At 39.1% G+C, this 22,374-nt stretch overlaps 1 protein-coding gene across 2 annotated transcripts in view; it reads left to right on the top strand.

Moving 5' to 3' along the window:
• The window catches only part of LOC128703970 (putative sodium-coupled neutral amino acid transporter 10), a 71,501-nt gene extending 55,236 nt beyond the window's left edge, over positions 1-16,265 (top strand). The window contains exons 10-13 of one of the 2 annotated variants that reach the window (XM_070104881.1): positions 3,910-4,025; positions 5,378-5,525; positions 8,830-10,461; positions 12,667-16,265. In XM_070104881.1, the coding sequence (XP_069960982.1) occupies positions 3,910-4,025; positions 5,378-5,525; positions 8,830-10,460 (1,895 nt within the window). In that variant the 3' untranslated portion in view covers position 10,461; positions 12,667-16,265. Of the gene's footprint in view, positions 1-3,909; positions 4,026-5,377; positions 5,526-8,829 lie in introns of both variants that reach the window. The other variant, XM_070104880.1, reaches the window with a different exon arrangement.
• The last annotated feature ends 6,109 nt before the right edge of the window (positions 16,266-22,374 follow it).

Genomic DNA, 22,374 nt, shown 5'->3' with positions numbered 1-22,374 from the left:
TAGATGGTGAGTCGATGGGTTTGACCCCACTGATCTCTCACCGTATTCCACTTGACAAAGGTACTAAACCCATTTATGTACCTGCGTATCGCCTGCCACATGCGCAAAGAGTCTTCGCCGAAGAACTCATTACACGGATGCTCTGTGATGGAGTTATTGAGGAGTCCACTTCCCCGTGGAATGCTCCCCTTATTCTGGTTCCCAAGAAAGACGGAACCTGGCGCCCTGTTATCGATTACAGGAAACTGAATGCATGTACCATCCCAGACCGCTTTCCATTGCCAGTTCTGAACGACCTGTTGCAGAACATCGGCGATAATAAGGTCTTTTCAACTCTTGATCTTCTTCAAGGGTTCTGGCAGATCCCCCTCGATGATGAGAGCAGAGAGTTGACAGCTTTCTCTACTCCAACTGGTTATTACCAGTTCAGGAGGATGCCTTTCGGCTTGCGCGGAAGCCCAATCACATTTAGTCGTTTGATGACGACAATTTTCCGTACCCTCCTAGGTGGCACGCTCATGGTCTACCTGGATGATCTCATAGTCATGTCGCAAGATGTCCCGTCACATCTTGAGAAACTTGACAGGGTATTGGACAGGCTAGCTCAGGCAAATCTTAAGGTGAAGCTCTCCAAATGTCATTTCCTCCGGAAGGAAATAAAATTTCTGGGTCACGTAGTGACTCAGAATGGCATAAAGACGGACGAGTCTAAAATCTCGGCCGTGCAGAAATTCCCCAGACCCATGACGGCGGATGCAGTCCGGTCCTTCATAGGCCTGGCAGGTTTCTACCGCACCTTTATCGCAGGTTTCTCCACCATTGCTGCACCCCTGACACGCTTACTCAAGAAGGATGCCCCTTTTGAGTGGACGTGTGATCAGGAACGAGCTTTTGTCATTCTTAAGAACAAGTTAACATCGGCCCCAACCCTTAGATTCCCTGATTTCACCAAGGCATTTACCTTGACGACTGATGCCAGCAAAGTTGGCATCGGTGCAGTCTTGTCACAGGAATCTAATGGTAAGCAACAGCCTATTGCCTATGCTAGCCGTGTTCTTACTAAAGCGGAAGTCAGTTATTCAGTGACAGAGCTAGAAGCTTTAGCCATTGTATAGGCCCTGAGTCATTTTCGGGATGTCATCTATCATTATCCTATCAAGATTTATACAGATCATTTACCCTTATTGGCCCTTTTTGCGAATGAGAACCTCTCGGGAAAGCATGCTCGGTGGTCGCTCACGTTCAATGACTACAACCCTGAAATTTGTTATGTCCCAGGTAAGCAAAATGTTGTAGCTGATGCCCTGTCGAGACATATAGCATTCGTGAGTGTCAGCAATTCGTTCTCTGTTGAGGGTCTTGAGAGAGCCCAACGACAGGACCCTGTGTGGTCTCCAGTCCTTCGTTTCCTGACCAAGGAGGACGTTGACTTACAGGTCAAGTCTCCCGTTCCACTGAAGGATTTAGTGGTCAACCAAGGAGTACTGTGCCGTGTTGCACAGCTGGTGGACCCCGGCAGAACCGTATACCAACTGGTGATACCAGAGTCCATGATACCAGCTACTCTTAGGTTGATCCACAATGTCCCAGGTGTAGCGCACCCCGGGAAGGACCGCAGTATCAAACAGGCACGAATGAAATATTTCTGGCCTAAGATGGCAGCGGACATTGCCAAGCATGTGCACCAGTGTGTTGTTTGCCTACAGCACAAGGGTACCATTACAGGTCCTAACCCCATTCTAAAGTATCCCATTACAAAGGAGCCCTGGGAGAGAACTTCTGTCGACCTGTTGACGAACTTCTCGACCTCGGAGAAGGGAAATAAGCACCTGCTTGTAATGGTAGATAACTTGACACGGTACAGTGAATTAGTACCCATTCCTGATAAAACCGCTGAAACGGTCGCTAGTGCTTTCCGTGAGCATGTTGTTCTTCGTCATACTTGCCCACGTGTCCTTCTGTCAGACAATGGGTCTGAGTTTATAAATGGCATAATGCAGGATCTTTGCTCCAGATTCAACATTCATCAAGCGCCAGTAGCTCCACGCCACCCTGCGAGTAATGGTCTTGCTGAACGTACAAATCGCAAAGTCCTGGAGGTGCTCAGAGTAACTGTTAACCCAAGTTGTACTACATGGGATGAGGCTATCCCAGATGTTCAGTGTACATTAAATTCCTCCCTCAACAGCTCGATCGGTGAGACACCTCATTTTGCTTTGTATGGCTATGACAAGCGCTTACCATATGAAATTCTGTTTACTCCACCTAGACCTACTTACGATACTGATAACCCCAGTGTAGTAAAGATGAGGACAACGCAGCTTGTCTTCCAGCGGGTACGAGAGAACCTTATGAAAGCTACTGATAGGTTCACGTCTGAGCGCAATGCCCGCGCCAAGGAAAACAAAGTGGAACCAGGTTGCAAAGTTATGTTGCTCAACATAGTGCAGACCCCAGGTATGCACAAACTTGTCCCAAAGTTTGTGGGTCCTTACCGTGTCCTACGACAGCTCCGTGGCAATAAGTTCGAGGTGAGGGAGATTGCTACGGGAACTATCAAGGAAGCCCACCTTGATCACATGAAGTATGTGGACCATATGCAGGCCGAAGCAGAGCTGGAGGCGCGTGCGTTGCAACGCCACGAACAGACTAATGTTAGGGACAAACCGTCTATCCCTTCTCCCACTACTACTGGTACGGAAGACGGCCCAGTAAGGCTCCATACTTATGGCCTGCGACCCAGGACAACAGTACATTTCTGTGACATTGACGTACCTACTGACTTGTCTGACTCCTATGCTAGTTATGCTAATTGTTTGCTTGCAGAAATGGGTATAAATGCACACACATTGTATAGCTAGTCGATAATAGTCAGGGTGGACAACATCATGTAATTATGTAAATACTTTTAGAAGGGTACCCAGAGTGTAATGAATTCCATGGATATAGTATTATTGTACGTATGTGCACCAGTGTTTTATAACAAAAGGAAAAAAAAGCCTGTATTACGGTCAGGGCAGTGCTGCCCTCTGAGTTACATGTCACACCTTAGGAAATGCTACTGTCAGTCATTGTTTGCAGATGTGAGCGTGCAACAACGTTCGTAGACGAGTGGTCAACTGATGTTCAGCCCTGCGGACAACCTGTATATAGAAGATTTTAGTTCCAGTGCTGACGTCTCCGGGCTCTCTACTCGATGAAACAGCGCGGGCAAACCAGTTTTCTCTTCCCCTGGATGGGAGAGTTTTTTTTTTTTTTGCCTGTTGCATTTTTTTGTCCATTTTTGATTTACTAGTGAGCGAAAGCCAGTCCCTCTCTGGGGTAGCTAGTGTAATTCCTTTATACCTATGGGCCCACCAGTATTGTCCCGTCGGGACGACGCGAGGTGCGTGGCCGAGCAAATGTAGACAGCCTGTACTGTCAGAGCACACAGCCTAGCCGTCTGCTCTGACTAGTTCATATTTCGCGGCATTCAGTGCTGCCCTCTGTAGGCCTACCTAGGTCAGTGGGAAGCACAGCCCACCCTCTCTCATTCCTAGGCTGACCGACTTGACAGACACAAGTGCTCCCCCTCCACGGACTGGCTTGCGGTCACTCCCTCACACTGCCCGTTGTGTACTCACTCCTACCCAATTAAAGCCAAACTAGTCCACGGCCGTATCATTGCTACCTACGCTACCTCCATTGGCACTAACCGTTGTTCAGCAGAAGAATAGAAATAACACACACACACACACACACACACACACACACACACACACACACACACACACACACACACACACACACACACACACACACACACACACACACACACACACACACACACAGAGTATACCCTCCAAACACACCAATATCCCACATACTAACATACACTCCTTCAAAATTTTCATAAATGATCACTTTCAGAGTTTGTGCTGGGGCTGCTGGGATCAACGATGGGCATGTTGATCGCACTCTTCCTCCCTTCACTGCTCTTCATTAGAGTTCACTCCAAGGCTTCAGCAGAAAGACTTCTGGCACAGGTTAGCCACAGAGATTTCTGTACCAGTAAGTAAAAAAAAATCACATACGTTTCTGGAAAAAATATAATTGAGTTTGATTTGTTGTGCTTGTGTTATTGTAGTGATTTGTTTAAGAAGAAAAATTTATTTCAAGAAAGTGGATTACAGTATATAATTGACATTGGAATACCTATAATTGACATATGTAAACTACTTTATAGAAAGTTGTGCAAGAATGGTATACAGTACTGACAAGATGAAATAAAGACATGTGTGCAACATCTGGGTATCTTTATTGTAGACGTTTCGCCCTCCAGTGGCTTTATCAATACAAATTCTAGGACATAATTGGAAGACAGTAGAACTAGATACAAAAGATGAGGTAATCCGTCCCTCAGTCTTGGAGTTAGTGTTCACAGCATCGTGGTGGATTCTCCTCCACCACGATGCTGTGAACACTAACTCCAAGGCTGTGGGACTGATTACCTCATCTTTTGTATATAGTTCTACTGCTACTGTCTTCAAGTTATGTCCTAGAATCTGTATTGAAAAAGCCACTGGATGGCGAAACGTCTACAATAAAGATACCCAGATGTTGCACATGTGTCTCAATTTCAACTTTATAGAAAGCCCCTTCTTATGCAAAGCATTTTGGGGAGCCTTAAAACTGACACCATTACAGCTGCACTTTAAAGGAGGGGTTTGGGATGTTGACTGTTTAGAGTGACATCTAAACTGTCGTATCTCAGTGCCTCTGCAAAGACAGTGATTATGTGTGATTGATGGTGTAAGTGTTTCTTTTTTTGGGTCATCCTGTCTCAGTGGGAGACAGTCGACATGTTGAATATAAAAAAAGAATATATTCATATTCGACTTATGATATTTTCAACTTACGATGGGTTCTTGAGAATGTAACCCCATTGTAAATGGAAGAGCATCATTACCTATCTTGCAGCAGCAGTGGTGATGAGATTCCTACCATTATTACATGAGCAGGGCTACATCACACCAATTCCAGGATCTGCTTTCTTTACCTATTAAAAATTGTTTTGACCTGTAATACTTTTGAATTAATGTTGGTAGAATTACTGACAATGTTAAGTAAAAGGACATAAGTGCAACTAATGTGACATTTTCTTGTGGCAACGTTTCGCTCTCCAGGAGCTTTATCAAGCCAGCTTGGTAAAGCTCGAGGAGAGTGAAACTTTGTCAATAAAATATCACATTAGTTGCACAAATAACCCGCACATAAAAGAGAGAAGCTTACGACGACGTTTCGGTCCGACTTGGACCATTGACAAAGTCACATTAGTTGCACTTGTGTCCTTTTACTTAACATATAATACTTTTATTTATTTCTTAACATATTCCAGGGCATCATGCTAGTGGGAATAGTGCTGATAGTTACTGGGACATACCTCACCTTATCCCACATCAATCAGGTCCAGACTGAGCAGCAGGCTCAGGCCATCCCAGACTTGGCGAAAAATGCCATTGATCCAAACCTACGAAATATTGAAAGTAAGTTACACGCTACACTATTTTGTTTTTTGACTCCAGCTATTCTTTTTTGCATAGGCTTGATGAATTAGTGTTTATTAATTATTTCATTTACTAATTATTTGGTTTAGGTAATATAAGATACTTTATATCAGCATGATATAGTGTTTGTACAAAGGTGAATGACATATAGGTGTACAGTGGAACCTCAAATATCGAACTTTCTTCGGTCCAGAAGGCTGTTCGAGTGCCACTACCGAACGAATTTATTCCCATCAGGAATAATGTAAATTAGATTAGACCATTTAAGACCCTCAAAAATACACTTATAAAATACACTTACATAATTGGTTGAGTTGGGAGCAGTTCGATTTTTGAGGTTCCACTGTACATGCAGAAAGCCCATGGTGATGCAGAGCATTTCGGGCAAACTTAAGACTAACTTAAGATTAATAAGGTAATGACAAATTGAGTGGTTATATATATAGTCTCTTAGGTGGTTGTAAATATAAATTTAGGAGTTACAGTGAGTACAAGAGAGCAAGTCAACAGGTGAATGAAAATACACACAACAGTATAAGTCTTTATTATAATGTCTCATTTTAAAACCTCTCTTGACGTGACTTAGTACAGCGGACCCCTGGTATTCGATATTAATCCGTTCCTGAGAGCTCATCGAATACTGATAATATCGAGAACCGAATCAATTTTCCTCATAAGAAATAATGGAAATCAAATTAATCCGTGCAAGACACCCAAAAGTATGAAAAAAAAATTTACTACATGAAATATTAAGTTTAATGCAATAGAATAATTACAATAACAATAAAATAATTGACACTTACCTTTAATGAAGATCTGGTGATGATTGATGGGATGGGAGGTGGAGAGAGGTGTTAGTGTTTAGAAGGGGAATCCCCTTCCATTAGGACTTGAGGTAGCAAGTCCTTTTCTGGGGTTACTTCCCTTCTTTTAATGCCACTAGTACCAGGTTGAGAGTCACTGGACCTCTGTCGCACAACAAATCTGTCCATAGAGCTCTGTACCTCCCGTTCCTTTACAATTTGTCTAAAATGGGCCACAACATTGTCATTGTAATAGTCACCAGCAAGGCTTGCAATAGCTGTGTTAGGGTGATTTTCATCCATAAAGGTTTGCACTTCAACCCACTGTGCACACATTTCCTTAATTTTTGAAGTAGGCACAATGGAGTCCACAACTGGCATAGGCTTCTCAGGGTTAGCCCCAAACCCTTCAAAATCTTTATTAATTTCCATACTAATTCTCACCCTTTTTACCACAGGGTTGGCACTAGAAACTTTCTTGGGGCCCATGGTGACTTATTTTGCAGAAACAAGCACAAAACACAGTGATAATATGGAATGTACCGAACGTATCCTTAGATGCGTGCACACTGGCTGGCTTGTAAACACTGGCACACACGGGGCAGTTCAGGCCACACGTGTACAGGTCTCGTACGAATCGTATCGAATACCGGGTTTTCAATCGAATACCAAGGAAATTTTTTTGCGATATAATGCATCGAATACCGGATTTATCAAATACCGATGCCATCGAATACCGGGGGTCCACTGTACTGTATGACCCCTTAAGGTTTAGCATTTAACCCTTTCAGGGTCCAGAGGCCAAATTTCAAAGTGTGCACCAGGGTCCAAGAATTTTCAAAAAAAATTTTTATTTTTTCTTATGAAATGGTAGAGAATTTTTTTCTGAAGGTAATAAAACAAAAAGTACGAAATTTGATGGAAAATTGACGAAATTATGCTCTTGCGAATTTTGAAGGTTCAGGGATATTTACGAATTGGCGATTTTGCTGACTTTGACTCCCATTTTAGGCCAATTACATTATTCCAGTTGACCAAATTCTTAGCTATTTCACTAGTATTACTTCTATTCTATCGATTGAGGACAAGAAATCACCAAGTCAACTGTTTCAACTACAAAATAAAGTGATCGGAAATTAGTAATTTGGCCAATTTAACACAAAGTTCAAAATATTCCAATTTCAAAATAGGGTCCAGAATAAACAATGTAGGTATTCCTGGCACTAAACTAACATTTCCTCTGTTTATCAGTTATGTTTTGAGGCTTTACAAATGAATTCCATTTTGGTTTTTTATTCACATAATGAATTTTTATTCAAACCCAAAAATAGAACATTTACTGTTATGCAATATTGTAATAATTGTATAAATATCATCACCACATTTGTGAATGTATATTAGACCCACCAGCTGGCGTGTATTAGACGTGTGAGGTCGTTTGTTTACTCTTGAACATCAGCAAAAATTTAACATTTCCTCTACTTTGAGCTCAGTTTCAAGCCATTTCCAGAACTAAAACCAATCAAAATTCTCTCTGTTTCTGTAATATGTCTTCCATTCTATCAAATGAGACCAAGAAATAGCAAATACAACTATAAAAAACATATGCAAAAACACTGCAAAGTCACTGTTTTAATCGAAAACCACGGTCTCAGTTGTTTTCTCTCATTATACACTATGTGCTGCAGGATTTGTTTTATGTGGTGCACACATACCACATAGATGTATTCTCTCATATCTAGGCCAAAATTTACCACTCACAGCTTATCAGAGTGAGCTGAGCTCATGGCGTAGATCTAAGGTTTGGACCCTGAACGTAAAGCCGTAGTTCTACGGCACAGACCCTGAAAGGGTTAAATTTATTATATTAATCTTAACATACCAGAGCCTTGTCATTTCTGTTTTTTAATCCATTTGAAGTTCACTTCCACTACATCATTGTTCCTCTCAATCCACTACATTATTGTTCCTCTCAATCCACTACATCATTGTTCCTCAATCCACTACATCATTGTTCCTCAGTCCACTACATCATTGTTCCTCTCAATCCACTACATCATTGCTCCTCTCAATCCACTACATCATTGCTCCTCCTCTTCCACCTCACCATTCTTCCACTGAAGAAATACTTTCTAATAACCCTGTACCTCGTGCAGGTCTGTTAATTTCCAACAGTACCTCTATGTTCTTGTTGCCATACATACCTAGTACAGAGCTTATACCTGTCTACACCCATGTTATGTTCTATGCCTTCATCAAATTTCCCTATGCTTTTTCACTCCTGTGTGTGTGTGTGTGTGTGTGTATTTGTGTTTGTGTTTTAAAAATGTTTAGAACACCCCCTTTGTCCTGTGCTACACCAACCACAATCCTTTCATCATATTTCTAGCTATATTAAAATTGCTCTCAATACAGACATTATTATTGCTTTGATAGTTGTATTATTTTAGTTAATGTTTGTCTTTATCTTCCGTGGACAGATAATGTGGTTGACGAGAGCAAAATTGACAAGGTGGTTGCAGTACGTGGGGACTCTGCTACACGACGAGAGCCTGTTGCCCCAGAACCTCCGCCTGAGGAAATTGAGAGCAAAAATGAAGAAATTGCCAATCACGTTTTGAAAAGCAAAGATGCTGAAGATCTGAAGGAAGCTAAAATTGAAAAAGAGATTGCACCAGATTTAGATAAAATAGAGGTGAAAAAAGAGATAGATGTTCAGCAGAAATTGGAAAATGTTAGAGATGAGAAAAATGAGGGAGATACTTTACACCCAGATGCCATTAAAAAGGAAGAGAAAGTCAATAAAGAAGAAGGTAATGAAAATAAAGTGGAAGTTGATAAAAAACAGGCTGAGTTACTAGAAAAAATTGAAGTACAATACAAGGAACAGCAGAAGATTCTGGCTGAACAGAAGCAAATTCTACAAGAACTGAAAGACCAGAAGGCAAAACAGGAGCCAAAGTTAAATATACAGAAAGAGGAACGTAGAATTAGTGTAGATGATGTGCAACCTGTTGCCAAGAACCAAGTTATTAACATTGGGAATTTACAACCCCAAGCTCTTAATTTAGTCGAGCCTGCGGCTGTAATTCCCGTTGGTGTAAATCATGCTGTTGTTAGTTCCGGGGACCTACTTGATGCTCCTGTGAATCCCAAAGCCGTAAACCCTACTGCTGGTAAACCTGCACGCTTGCCTAGTAATGATGCAGGACAGGTAAACAATGTGATAGCTTCTCCAGTGCAAGGCAAAAAGGCTCCAGTACTAAATATGGACATTCCTCAGCAAGGTTTGAACCAGAGAGCAGACCAGCCAATAGCTAATCAAAATTCCCTTCCAAATTATCCCATTAGTGGGAATCGTGTATTCAATGTAGGTTCTCTCATGGGTAATGCTAATAATCAACCAGGTAATGTAGATAACCAAGCCCAACCAGCTGTTGTCCTGAGTCATAATATTGGACAATCCATTGGTGTTGCTAGAAGTGATCCTAAAGAGAAACTAGCACCTGAAAACCTACAAGTGCTACCAGGTGAGTCTCAGGCAAACTTGGAGGTATCTGTACATCAGCTTCAGAAGAAAGTCCCTGTTCAGGAAGTTCAGTCACAGGATAAACCTAAAGTGCCTGTGGGCCAACTGGAGAATGTGCAACATATAGATGAATCATTGCTACTGAAGAGAGGAGACACTGCTCAAGCAAGTGACATTAAGAAAGCTGTTCTCCCTGTTGATAATCAACAAGTCAACATAGAATTGATTGGAAGAGTAAATAATGAGTTACCAAAGTCAAAGGAAATAGAGAAAATACCACTAGCTATTAATAAACCAAATAATTTACCATCTCAAAATGAGGTTGAGAATCAGGAGAATGCAAATAACAATAAAATTAAAGAAGACAAAAAGAAAACGGATCACGACGAGGAAAGACGAAAACGTCAAGCCGACGATAAGTATGCATTCAATCTCCCTGAGGTTGATCTTCTTAAAGAGATCAAACCAAGAGATACAGATGTAGTTTATGACACCCGTCACCTCCTGTGGAGCAGTCGATCAAGAAGGAAAAGAAGAAGGAATGACAGGGGAAGGGATGACTATTATTGGGATGAAACTTAAGGTAATTTATTCTTTCTGTATTCTAAACTTCTTAAGTTATTCACTCTCAAAAAAAAAAATCATACAGTTTTAGTTAACCTTTTTTTTGGGACTGAAAATTTAATTTGCAGTACATGTAATAATAGAGCCTATAACTTTTTAAATTAAAATAGAATCATTATAATAAGTAGAGTATACAGATTTAATATATTTTCATTTTGACCATACAGACATGTCATTTTTGGAGTAGATATTTCCTTGTGTAGCTCGTCATTCCATTATATTTAGAATTTAAGAGTACGAAGTTTATTTTGACATGATACATGGTTGTACAGAGGAATATAATAGTTGGGTGTACGTGCCAAAAGCCCCTTTGTATGCAGAGCATTTCAGGCAAACTTAAAAATTAACTTAAGATTAGGAAGGCAATAATAGTTCATATGGTCATTAGATAAGTTACAGTGAATACGAGAGATTTGAATTTTCTCTTTGGTAATGTTACATGGCTTTGATAAGACCAGTAATGCATTATGTTAGTCATTCAATTTGGAATGTCCTGGAAAATGTTAGTTATCTTAGTTTGTAACTAACAATCTTATAGTTGTCTGATTGTCAGGTGGGTAATACCTGAGCAGTCATTTACGTTGATACTTTTTGATAATCAGGCTGTTGATAATAAATGGTTTTAACATTGATATTTAGAATATGTACTATACTGTAAAAATATTAAATGAATTACCATTATTTTTGTAAATGCTGTAGTGTGAAAAGGTGAATATGGTGTAGTATAATGACTGGGGGTCGCATATGTAATGCTGTACATCATCGATCACCTGCTGCGACCAGGGATAAGTTACACTGAATTTTCAAAAACCCAGGATAGTTGCAGTATTCTTGTGGTTCCTGTTATTTGCTCATTGCTTTTCTGCATTATTTGTTCAGGTGATCTGTATGCAAGAGACTGCTGGATGGCGCTAAGCGCCCAATAAGCGATCTGGAGATAATTGATGATCTGTTGCTTATCTTTTTTATTTTTTTCCTCTGCAAAAGTTAGTGCTGAGGAAAGTTATGCTGTACTGTTAACACAGTTCTGTCAAAAAATAAATAAATTTTTATTCATTACCCCTAGAGAAGTACAGTGGACCCCCGCCTTACGATATTAATTCATTCCAGAAGTCTGTTCGGGTGCCGTTACCGAACGAATTTGTTCCCATAAGGAATATTGTAAATTAGATTAGTCTGTTTCAGACCCCCAAAAATACACATACAAAAGCACTTACAAAAATACACTTACATAATTGTTCGAGTTGGGAGCTGATCGTAAGGCGGGGGTCCACTGTATACAGGTATACCTTACTAATACGGCGGGTTAGGTTCCAGACCACCACCATGAAGCGAATATCACCGTAAAGTGAATTACAGCCTTTTTTCACTTCCGGTGCATATAAAAAAAACTAAAAACATGTTTACGCTATCATTTATTAAGCATGCGGTAGTGATAGGCCTAAAAAAAATACGCAGAAGAAAAAATAATATAAGAAATGCTCACTTCAATTTGAAGTTAGCTGATGCATGCTGATACCAACTTTATTACAAAAAATAACAAGCATGAATATACTAATTGAAAGTCGTAGTATTAGCGAAACATTGTAAAGCGAGCACCATATTAGCGAGGTATACCTACACTTCTAGAAAGTCTTAACCATTATACCCGGGTATGTTGTACCTACTGAAGACTGATATTCAAATATAATCAGAATTTATTGTTGATATTGAGGAACATATAAAGTAATTCATTGAAGTGAATTGTCTTAAGACATTTCTGTATCCCGACTCACATCCATGAATACTTCACTTGGGTTAATGAAATTATAGTCCAGTACAGTGGACCCCGCATAACGATTACCTCCGAATGTGACCAATTATGTAAGTGTATTTATGTAAGTGCGTTTGTACGTGTATGTTTGGGGGTCTGAAATGGACTAATCTACTTCACAATATTTCTTATGGGAACAAATTCGGTCAGTACTGGCACCTGAACATACTTCTGGAGTGAAGAAATATCGTTAACCGGGGGTCCACTGTAGTTGTAGATGAGAATGAGAAAAAAAAAAATGATTTAGAAAGCCTCTGTTCAGTCACATTATATTAGTAGTTTTGTGCATTATTTTCAGTACGTACTTGACATTTTAGTCAGTTTGAGACACACAGACTTTAACTCTTTCAGGGTCCGTCCCGTAGATCTACAGCTTTACGTTCAGGGTCCAAACCGTAGATCTACGTCATGAGCTCAGCTCACTCTGATAAACTGTGAGTGGTACATTTGGGCCTAGATATGAGAGAATACATCTATGTGGTATGTGTGCACCACATAAAACAGATCCTGCAGCACACTGTGTATAATGAGAGAAAAAAACTGAAATCATGATTTTTCGATTAAAACAGCGACTTTGCAGTGTTTTTTCGTATGTTTTTTATAGTTGTATTTGCGATTTCTTAGTCTCATTTGATAGAATGGAAGACATATTACAGAAATAGAGATGATTTTGATTGGTTTTAGCACTGGAAATGGCTTGAAACTGAGCTCAAAGTAGCAGAAATGTTAAATTTTTGCCGATATTCAAGAGTAAACAAACGACCTTACACGTCTAATACACATCAGCTGGTGGGTCTAATATACATTCACAAATATGGTGATGATATTTATACAATTATTACAGTATTGCATAACAGTAAATGTTCTATTTTTTGGTGTGAATAAAAATTCATTATGTGAATAAAAAATCAAAATGGAATTTATTTGTAAAGCCTCAAAACATAACTAATGAACAGAGGAAATGTTAGTTTAGTTCCAGGAATACCTACATTGTTTATTCTGGACCCTATTTTGAAATTGGAATATTTTGAACTTTGTGTTAAATTGGCCAAATTAACACTTTCCAATCACTTGAATTTGTAGTTGAAACAGTTGACTTGGTGATTTCTTGTGCTCAATCGATAGAATAGAAGTAATACTAGTGAAATAGCTAAGCATTTGGTTGACTGGAATAATGTAATTGGCCTAAAATGGGAATCAAAGTCGGCAAAATCGCCGATTCGTAAATATCGCTGACACATCAAAATTTGCGAGAGCATAATTTCGTCAATTTTCCATCAAATTTCGTACTTTTTGTTTTATTACCTTCACAAAAAGATTCTCTACCATTTCATAAGAAAAAATAACAAATTTTTGAAAATTCTTGGACACTGGGGCACCACTTCAAATTTGGGCCTTGGACCCTGAAGGGGTTAAGAGCAAAAAAGACTAGTTTTCTTTTAGCAGTCAGTTTTGGTTAATTCCCAATACCAGAATATTTGTGATTAAACTTTCAGTTACAGGATATGTTAGATTTTTGTAGACCTCAAAGTACATTTAAATATTTGGTTTTCTTTTTTTTTTTTTTAATCCAAGCTTATTTGAATTTGTATTAAGTTTGTAAGAAAATATTTTTTGTTGGTTTATCTTTGGTAGTTTCAAGTTTAACTTTAAACTTGTTTGGATATTTGAGCTAGGCATTGTGTACTCCATCAATGTAAATGTTACTTTGTTATTAGCAGGGGCGTATATTCTGGGTGTGCTAGGTGAGTGCCGCACACCCAGCGAAGATGCTAAATTCATCATAAATATTAAGCTCCATAATATAATCGTGGATCATGATGGGGAACTTATTTTTCTGTCTCATTATGAAATATTGTGGTAGTTGTTCTGAGTAATACTTATGCCAGAGTAGTAGGTTCGCACAGTGGCGCAGTGCACATCCAGTGACAATATCTACCGTACAGCACTATGGTTATTAGGTCTACTGCTAACTTAATTCCACTCTTGATGGCATCAGTAGCATCATTGGGTGACTGCTTTGGTTCTTTAATCTAAGGAACAGTTGGGGCTACCCATATAAAAATCTTTTCTACACTTTGAGTTAGTATAACTTTGGAGTTGCAAAGGCACCGGTTTGGTCCCCAGCACTCCTTACACAATGTTTTACTTAGACGATAAGATGAGATTGTTATTTCTAAGGAACAGTATTCCAGACTTGAGATTAAAACACTTCATTCATGATCTTATACATGATACTCACTGTTAGTTTTCCTGTATGGAAGAGTAGGTAAACTCTGTGAATTTAATTTCTCTTCACAACTTAAACTACATTCGTGTGCGTAGTGCTCCGAACATAGATCTACGTTTTATTTTACATGCTTTCAAATGTAAAAAAGAATGTAGATCTACGTTTGGAGCGCTACACATATGAACGTAGATCCACATTTGGACAGTTTGAGAGTTAATGCAATGACTCTGTGAGGATTATATTTACACCCGACTCTTCATCAAAATTCAGCACTAGCTGTGTGGCATGTTTGGAGGACTGTATGATAGTCCTTGTAGTGAAGTATGTAAACAGTCTTATTGCTGAATTTTCTTTACAATATTCTAAACTTGAGATGTATTGGATATCCGCATCTGCGGAACATCCGCACAATTTCTTACATCCGCATCTTACTGTAAATAAATATCTGCATCTGCAAAATAAGTAAGGCATTCTCATACACATCTGCATCTTCGGATGTCTAAATTTTCACATCCAACACATCTCTAATGCCTAGTACTGCCTAGTAGAGATGTATCGGATATCTGCATCTGCAGAACATCCTCACAATTTCTTACATCCACATCCATGATATAATCATGGATCATGATGGGAAACTAATTTTTCTTCCCCTGTTACGAAATATTGTGACAGTTGTTATGAGTAATACTTATGCCAGAGTAGTAGGTTCGCACGGTGGCACAGTGCACACCCAGTGACAATATCTACCATACACCACTATGTATTTACTTATTTTGCGAATGCGTCAACATCCGCAAAATAAGTAAATAAGACATCCTCATACACTTCCACATCTGCGGATATCTAAATTTTCACATCCAATACATCTCTATTCTAAACAGGTTGATGGATACAAATGGCCTATTTCTGGGCTTGTTTGACCCCCTAGGCTTGTATAACCTTCCCCAAGGCTTGTATGGCCCTCACTGGGTTTGCCTGTTCCCTTCTGGGCTTGTATATCTTGCCCCCTCAGCTTGTATGGCCCTCACTGGTTATGTATAGCCCCCTCCCAACTTGTATTCCCCTTGTCTGGGCTTGTATGGTTGTTATCTGGGTTTGTATGACTCTCTTCTGGATTTGTACATCCCTTTCTCAGCTTTTATGACCTTCTTTGGGTTTGATGAAAAATTAGACACATGTGCAACATCTGGGTATCTTTATTGAAGACATTTTGTCATCCAGTGGCTTTATCTATACAAATTGAAGGACATAAATGGAAGACAGAAGAACTATATACAAAAGATGAGGTAATAAGTCCCTCAGCCTTGGAGTTGGTGTGAAGAGCACCATAGTCATGAAGGTTCTGGAGCACAGGCAAAAAAGCTGGTGCTTATATACTGGGTTTGTTTATAGTCTGTTTGGCCTTCTCTGGGTTTGTATAGGCCCTTTCTAGGTCTGTATAGCCCTCTCTGGGTCTGTATGGCCCTCTCTGGGTCTGTTTGGCCCCTCTCTGGGTTTGTCACTCTGCCTAGAGTCCTTCAACAAAGGGATATTATTTTACCAATGTTTGTCGTGGATTTTGCACAAGACGTTGAAAGTGTCACTCATGGCCTCAGTTTCTCCTTAAACAATTTGTCTTGTTTTGCTCGTGCCATGATATGTATTCATGACTCAAGAAATCGTAATGACACGATTGCAAATAAACCATACCCCCGGCCGGGATTGAACCCGCGGTCATGAGTCGCGACGGGCTGGAGTTTTGAGACTCATGACCGCGGGTTCAATCCCGGCCGGGGGTATGGTTTATATGTATTCATGTATAAGTGGCAAGTCTTTCCCCGATCAAGTTGCCTCAGTAATGGCCCAGGACTGATTGAAACAACTGAATATTTGTCTCAAATTTGTGGGTCCAGGACTGATTGAAACAGTTGAAAATTTGCCTCTGATTTGTGGACTAGATATGAATTGTTCCCTCCATGGTATTGTGACTTTATTCTTCCAATTTGGCTAGGTTTTTTGTGTAAGTATTTATTGTTTATAAGTGAAGTGGAAGTGGAACAGAATTCTTCTTCCGTAAGCCATGCGTATCGTAAGAGGCGATTAAAATGCTGGGAGTAAGGGGCTAGTAACCCCTTCTCCTGTATAATATACTAAATTTAAAAAGAGAAACTTGTTTTTCTTTTTTGGGCCACCCTGCCTTGGCAGGATACAGCCAGTTTGTTGAAAGAAGTGTGGTTAGATAAGAGTTGCCTGAATGGGAGCTGACAGATGAGAACACGTATTGAGTAAAGCGATGTAGTAGATTGCTTGTGAAATTTACATTTCACTAGGTTATGAACATTTGGGTATGAGCCAATTTTGCTTGACTCATGGACATTTGGGTAACACATTATCAGATGTGTTATAGGCATGTTGCACATATGATAGATGTATCACACATGATATAGACATGTCATGTATCTGTGGCATATGTGACTTACAGCATGAGGAGTCTAACAGATTACACATATCATAGACTCATCACATCATAGACACATCACATACCTTACATGTGTTACACATGCCACATAGATATGTGTGGTCTCGGAGTGTCGGAAGATCATTTATCTGTATTTTATACCGTTTGCTTTATTATCGTCTAGTCATTTAGTTACTAATTAATAAGAACAAAATTATTACACAAAATACCATTGGATATTAAAATTCTTAAGTGTATTGAGATTTGCGGTAACATAAATACAATTTTTAAATAAATGTTATGTAAAGATTTACAGCAAATACAATAATGTAACAGTTATTTTATTAGTAATATCATGGAATATCGGTGAGTATATCTGAGTAATAATGAGCATATACACACACCAAGAGTTGTGTGCATCTCAGTATAGTGTATGAGGTGTATCTCTCAGTATATCTCTTGGTATATAAACTGAGAGGTGTATGTCTCTATGAATATACTCCGAGAGGTACTGTATATCTGTGTATATATGCTGAGAGTTACCTTTAATAAGTATTTAAGCAGAGTAGTATTCTTGACTTACGGTGTATAGGTAACATGCAGCCTTAATAACCCTTACATAGCCAATCATTGTGATGATCAAATGGTATACAATACCAACAGGTTGGTAGGTAAGACACATAGGCAACATTTAGGCAACTTTATTCCGAAACGTTTAGCCAATCATTTTTGAATGTAAACAATTCAAGATTAAATTAGGATATTTTATAATCCTATGGCAGATAGACCTCAGCATGTGTTGCAAAATTAAACTTTTTAAATAAACTTAACATTACAGTGGTACCCCGAGTTTCATACTTAATTCGTTCCAGAAGGCTGTTCATGTGCTGTTACCAAATGAATTTGTTCCCATAAGGAATAATATAAATTAGATTAGTCCATTTCAAACCCCCAAATTTACATTTACGAAAGCACTTATGATAATATACTTACATAATTGTTCGAGTTGGGAGCTGTACGAAACTCGGGGTGCCACTGTATTTCGTACTGTTTTCACATTTTTTGGGTCTGAGACCCTCTCTGATATATATCCTGTAAGAGGGGCTTGGACTTCCAGCAAGCTTGCATGAGCGTGTTAGATAGGAGTGAATGGAGACGAATGGTACTTGGGACCTGACGATCTGTTGGAGTGTGAGCAGGGTAATATTTAGTGAAGGGATTCTGGGAAACCGGTTATTTTCATATAGTCGGACTTGAGTCGTGGAAATGGGAAGTACAATGCCTGCACTTTAAAGGAGGGGTTTGGGATATTGGCAGTTTGGAGGGATATGTTGTGTATCTTTATACGTATATGCTTCTAAACTGTTGTATTCTGAGCACCTCTGCAAAAACAGTGATAATGTGTGAGTGAGGTGAAAGTGTTGAATGATGATGAAAGTATTTTCTTTTTGGGGATTTTCTTTCTTTTTTGGGTCACCATGCCTCGGTGGGAGACGGCCGACTTGTTGAAAAAAAAAAAAAAAAATTTTAACTCGTTATAGAAATGGTAAAATCTATCATGAAGGTCCTCTATATAGTATGACTTTTTGTACATGTAATTGAATAGGTGCAAACAAAATTGATGTAGAAAAGCTTCGAGTACAGTACGTACTATTCAATTTTGCCAGCAGTTTTTAAATGCATTTGCAAAAACAAAAAAAGGCACTATATAGTAGCTAAGAGAGCTCACTGATTACAAAAAATAAAATTACAGGTATACGTATTATATAATAATAATAATACGTACTTAATGACCTATTTTATTCATTCTAGAGTAAATGTCATGTTTCTGTTATTAATATTGTGTATTATGTCATATTAGATGAATTGTGATAGATAAATAAACCATAGAGTTGATATTAGCATCATTTTGAAGGACTATCTTGTCCTATCTCCAAACTCTGCCACCGCCACAATTCCTAACATATGTAATGACATACGTAATAATAATAAGTGAATGATGGTGAAAGTTTTTTTTTTCGGGCCACCCTGCCTTGGTGGGAATCGGCCAGTGTGATAATAAAAAAAATAAATAAATAATTATTTCCATATGATCTGTAGTTTTTTACAAAATTTGATGACATTTAATAATACACATGGACAGCTCCTGGTTATGCATGGCACTTCAGGCATTCAAAGAGAATTGGAATAATTGTCAAAGATTTTTTTTTTTTTTTCAACAAGTCAGCCGTCTCCCACCGAGGCAGGTGTTAGATAGGAGTGAATGGAGACAAATGGTATTTGGGACCTGACGATCTGTTGGGGTGTGAGCAGGGTAATATTTAGTGAAGGGATTCAGGGAAACCGGTTATTTTATATAACCGGACTTGAGTCCTGGAAATGGGAAGTACAATGCCTGCACTCTAAAGGAGGGGTTTGAGATATTGGCAGTTTGGAGAGATATATTGTGTATCTTTATACGTTTATACTTCTAAACTGTTGTATTCTGGGCACCTCTGCAAAAACAATTATCAAAGATATTTAATGTATTTCAGTGTGAAATATTTTATCAGTTCTCGTTATTAATGTAATTCATGATAAATTTAAATCTATTGATCACATTAAATCATGAAACCAGTACTAGTTATAAGTTAATTACATTATCAGTTTAAATTGTGATCAGTTTAACATGCGATAGATTATACTCATGTTGATTGTGACATTTTTTTTTTTATATACATGGTAAACTAGGTTCTGTCAATAAGTTGTTTTCCATAGATTTAATAACCAGTTGATAAGTGGGAAGTTTTTTTTCTTTAACACCAGCTGTCTCCCACTGAGGTGGACTGACTCCTCTTTCCCCTCTCCCCCCCCCCAGAAAAGGACCCCCATTCACCATCGTTCATTCAGTCACTTTCTTGCCAGATGATTGTTGATACCACAGTTCAGATAACCCTCCACACTGTAACATTCCCATGCCTTGTTCAGAGTGCAACACTGTAGTATTTCACAACTCCAAGACTCAAGTCCAGCTAACTGGGTTTCCTGAATCCCTTCATAAATAGTACCTTGTTCTTATTAGTGTGTGATGCTCCTGACTCTTAATTGGATACCTGTGTTTACTGTGGTACAGTTGTCCCCCGAACCTGCGGGGAATACGTTCCAAGACCTACTGTGGATACCAAGCTCATAGGAATTGTGCAGCACGTTGGAAATTCAAAATGGAAGGCAATCAAGCTTAAAGGAAGTGGAGGGTAGCTCCACTTCCACAAATTAAGAGCCCTTCACTAGCATCAAGGCACTTTCTTGTAGGGTGGGATGTTTAAGGTAGAAGACTACTAAATTTGAAGTATATATTCCTAGGAAGCTAGAAGATGATTTATCCATGATAGATGGCGCGAATGCTCTTCTTTAGTGCTAATAAAACTATAAATACATCAAAATGTAAATAAATATAAACAAAATGGACGTAAAATCTGTACCTTATCACTCACCATCTCACTGGTTCACTCAACATTCACCATCTCACTGGTCCACTCAACATTCACCATCTCATTGGTTCACTCAACATTCACCATCTCACTGGTTCACTCAACATTCACCATCTCACTGGTTCACTCAACATTCACCATCTCACTGGTTCACTCAACATTCACCATCTCACTGGTTCACTCAACATTCACCATCTCACTGGTTCACTCAACATTCACCATCTCACTGGTTCACTCAACATTCACCATCATCATCATTAACTTCAAAGTATTCACTGTGTAAGTTGTCTTCATAATATATGTCAATATACTGGTCAGAATCAGTGTCTGATTCATAATCACATTCAAAATTTGAATCACTGGTGTCACTGTCATCACAATAGTTGTCTAGAGTGTCTTCCTCATCCAAGTTGAACTCTAGAATTTGTTCTTCTATATCCTCTTCATATTTCTCATCTGGTTCTTATTTAAGTTCATCTCTTGAATCGTCTTCAGATTCCTCGTCTGAGGTGAGGAAGAAATCATTGTGAATGTTGCAGGCAGCTCTTCTATGTCATCTTCATATTTCTCATCTGATTCTTGTATGAGTTCGTCTCTGGACTCAGAATTTTCTTCTCGTTTTCCTTTATCAGCATCATCCCACTTCCATTTCTTTCTTTTCACTCCACCACCATTCATTAGTTTTGTTCATTGTTTTCCTATTCAATATTTATTTTGTGGATCCATTGTTGAGATATATACTAACATCATAAACTCGCAATCAGCTATACCATCAGGTCAGAGTTTCAAGGATAAGTAGTTCTTGGGGGATATACAGATTGCATTGCAACTGCAATATGAAAGAATACGAGTCTCTTTGAGTTCAATATCAACACCTCAGACATAGTGACTTCGTTCCAGTATGTCAAACTTTACTCAAGACAAATTTAGCTTGCTTGGTAGCGAGGGAGATGTACGACGTGTTCCCTTGTATGTACCTGTAACAACACTGACGTGAGTAGCATCATGGGCCAGCAGTAATAGCCAGGTTGCTCAGTCTCTGATCTGCTGTAAGGCCAAGTAATGGACCGGACCATAGGGGGCATTGACCCCTGAAACACCCTCCTGGTATACTCCAGGTATAACATCACAAGCTCTGTCACAAATGTTTCATTTGTATAGCTTTTTGGTATTGAACTAATCAGTATAATCAACTTGAGTTCTGAAGATGGGAAGTAGAGTGCCTGCAATATGAATAATAATAATCTTTATTTCTGCAAGTACATGTATGAAGTATACAGGCCTAGCTGACATCAGTAACATACTATATAGAAAGCCCCTGGTTATTTAAAGCATTTCAGGCAAATTAGGTCAATTTTGTCCCCACACTAGTCATCTAACACTCAGGTACCTATTTTACTGCTAGGTGAAGAGACAGTAGGTGTCCTAAGGATACACATCCTGGTGTTTCCATGCATACCGGGGATTGAACCACAGACCTCAGTGTGTGAGCTGAGTTCACTACCAACCCAGCTACAGGGCACAGAATGGGTGTGGTTTAGAGGTTCACTTGAACTGTGATGTTCATACACTGAATATATAGCTAGGGAATGAGTGATGGTAAATGTGTTTCCTTGTTTGGGTCACCCTGCCTCAGTGGGAGACAACCATCTCTTAAAAAAAATTTACAATGGGAGGTAAATTTTTTTGACAAATACTGTACAGCACTAGCAAAGAGGTATAGTATATATTACTGAGCTGAGCTGTGACTTTTTTGAGACTATGCTTGTGTAATAACTGGTTTAGTTAGGCCAGATTCATTGGGGAAATTTAGTTATATTCACTCATTATTTCATACATTTTTCCCTGTGATGTTAGTACAGTTCTGGTAGGACAGCAAGACCTCATTTTTTTTGGGTTCTTGCCTCTGTGGGAGATGGCCA

The sequence above is a fragment of the Cherax quadricarinatus genome, chromosome 95, assembly GCF_038502225.1.
Source record: "Cherax quadricarinatus isolate ZL_2023a chromosome 95, ASM3850222v1, whole genome shotgun sequence".
In the NCBI taxonomy this organism is placed as follows: Eukaryota; Metazoa; Arthropoda; class Malacostraca; order Decapoda; family Parastacidae; genus Cherax; species Cherax quadricarinatus.
This window is presented reverse-complemented; position numbering and strand designations above follow the sequence as displayed.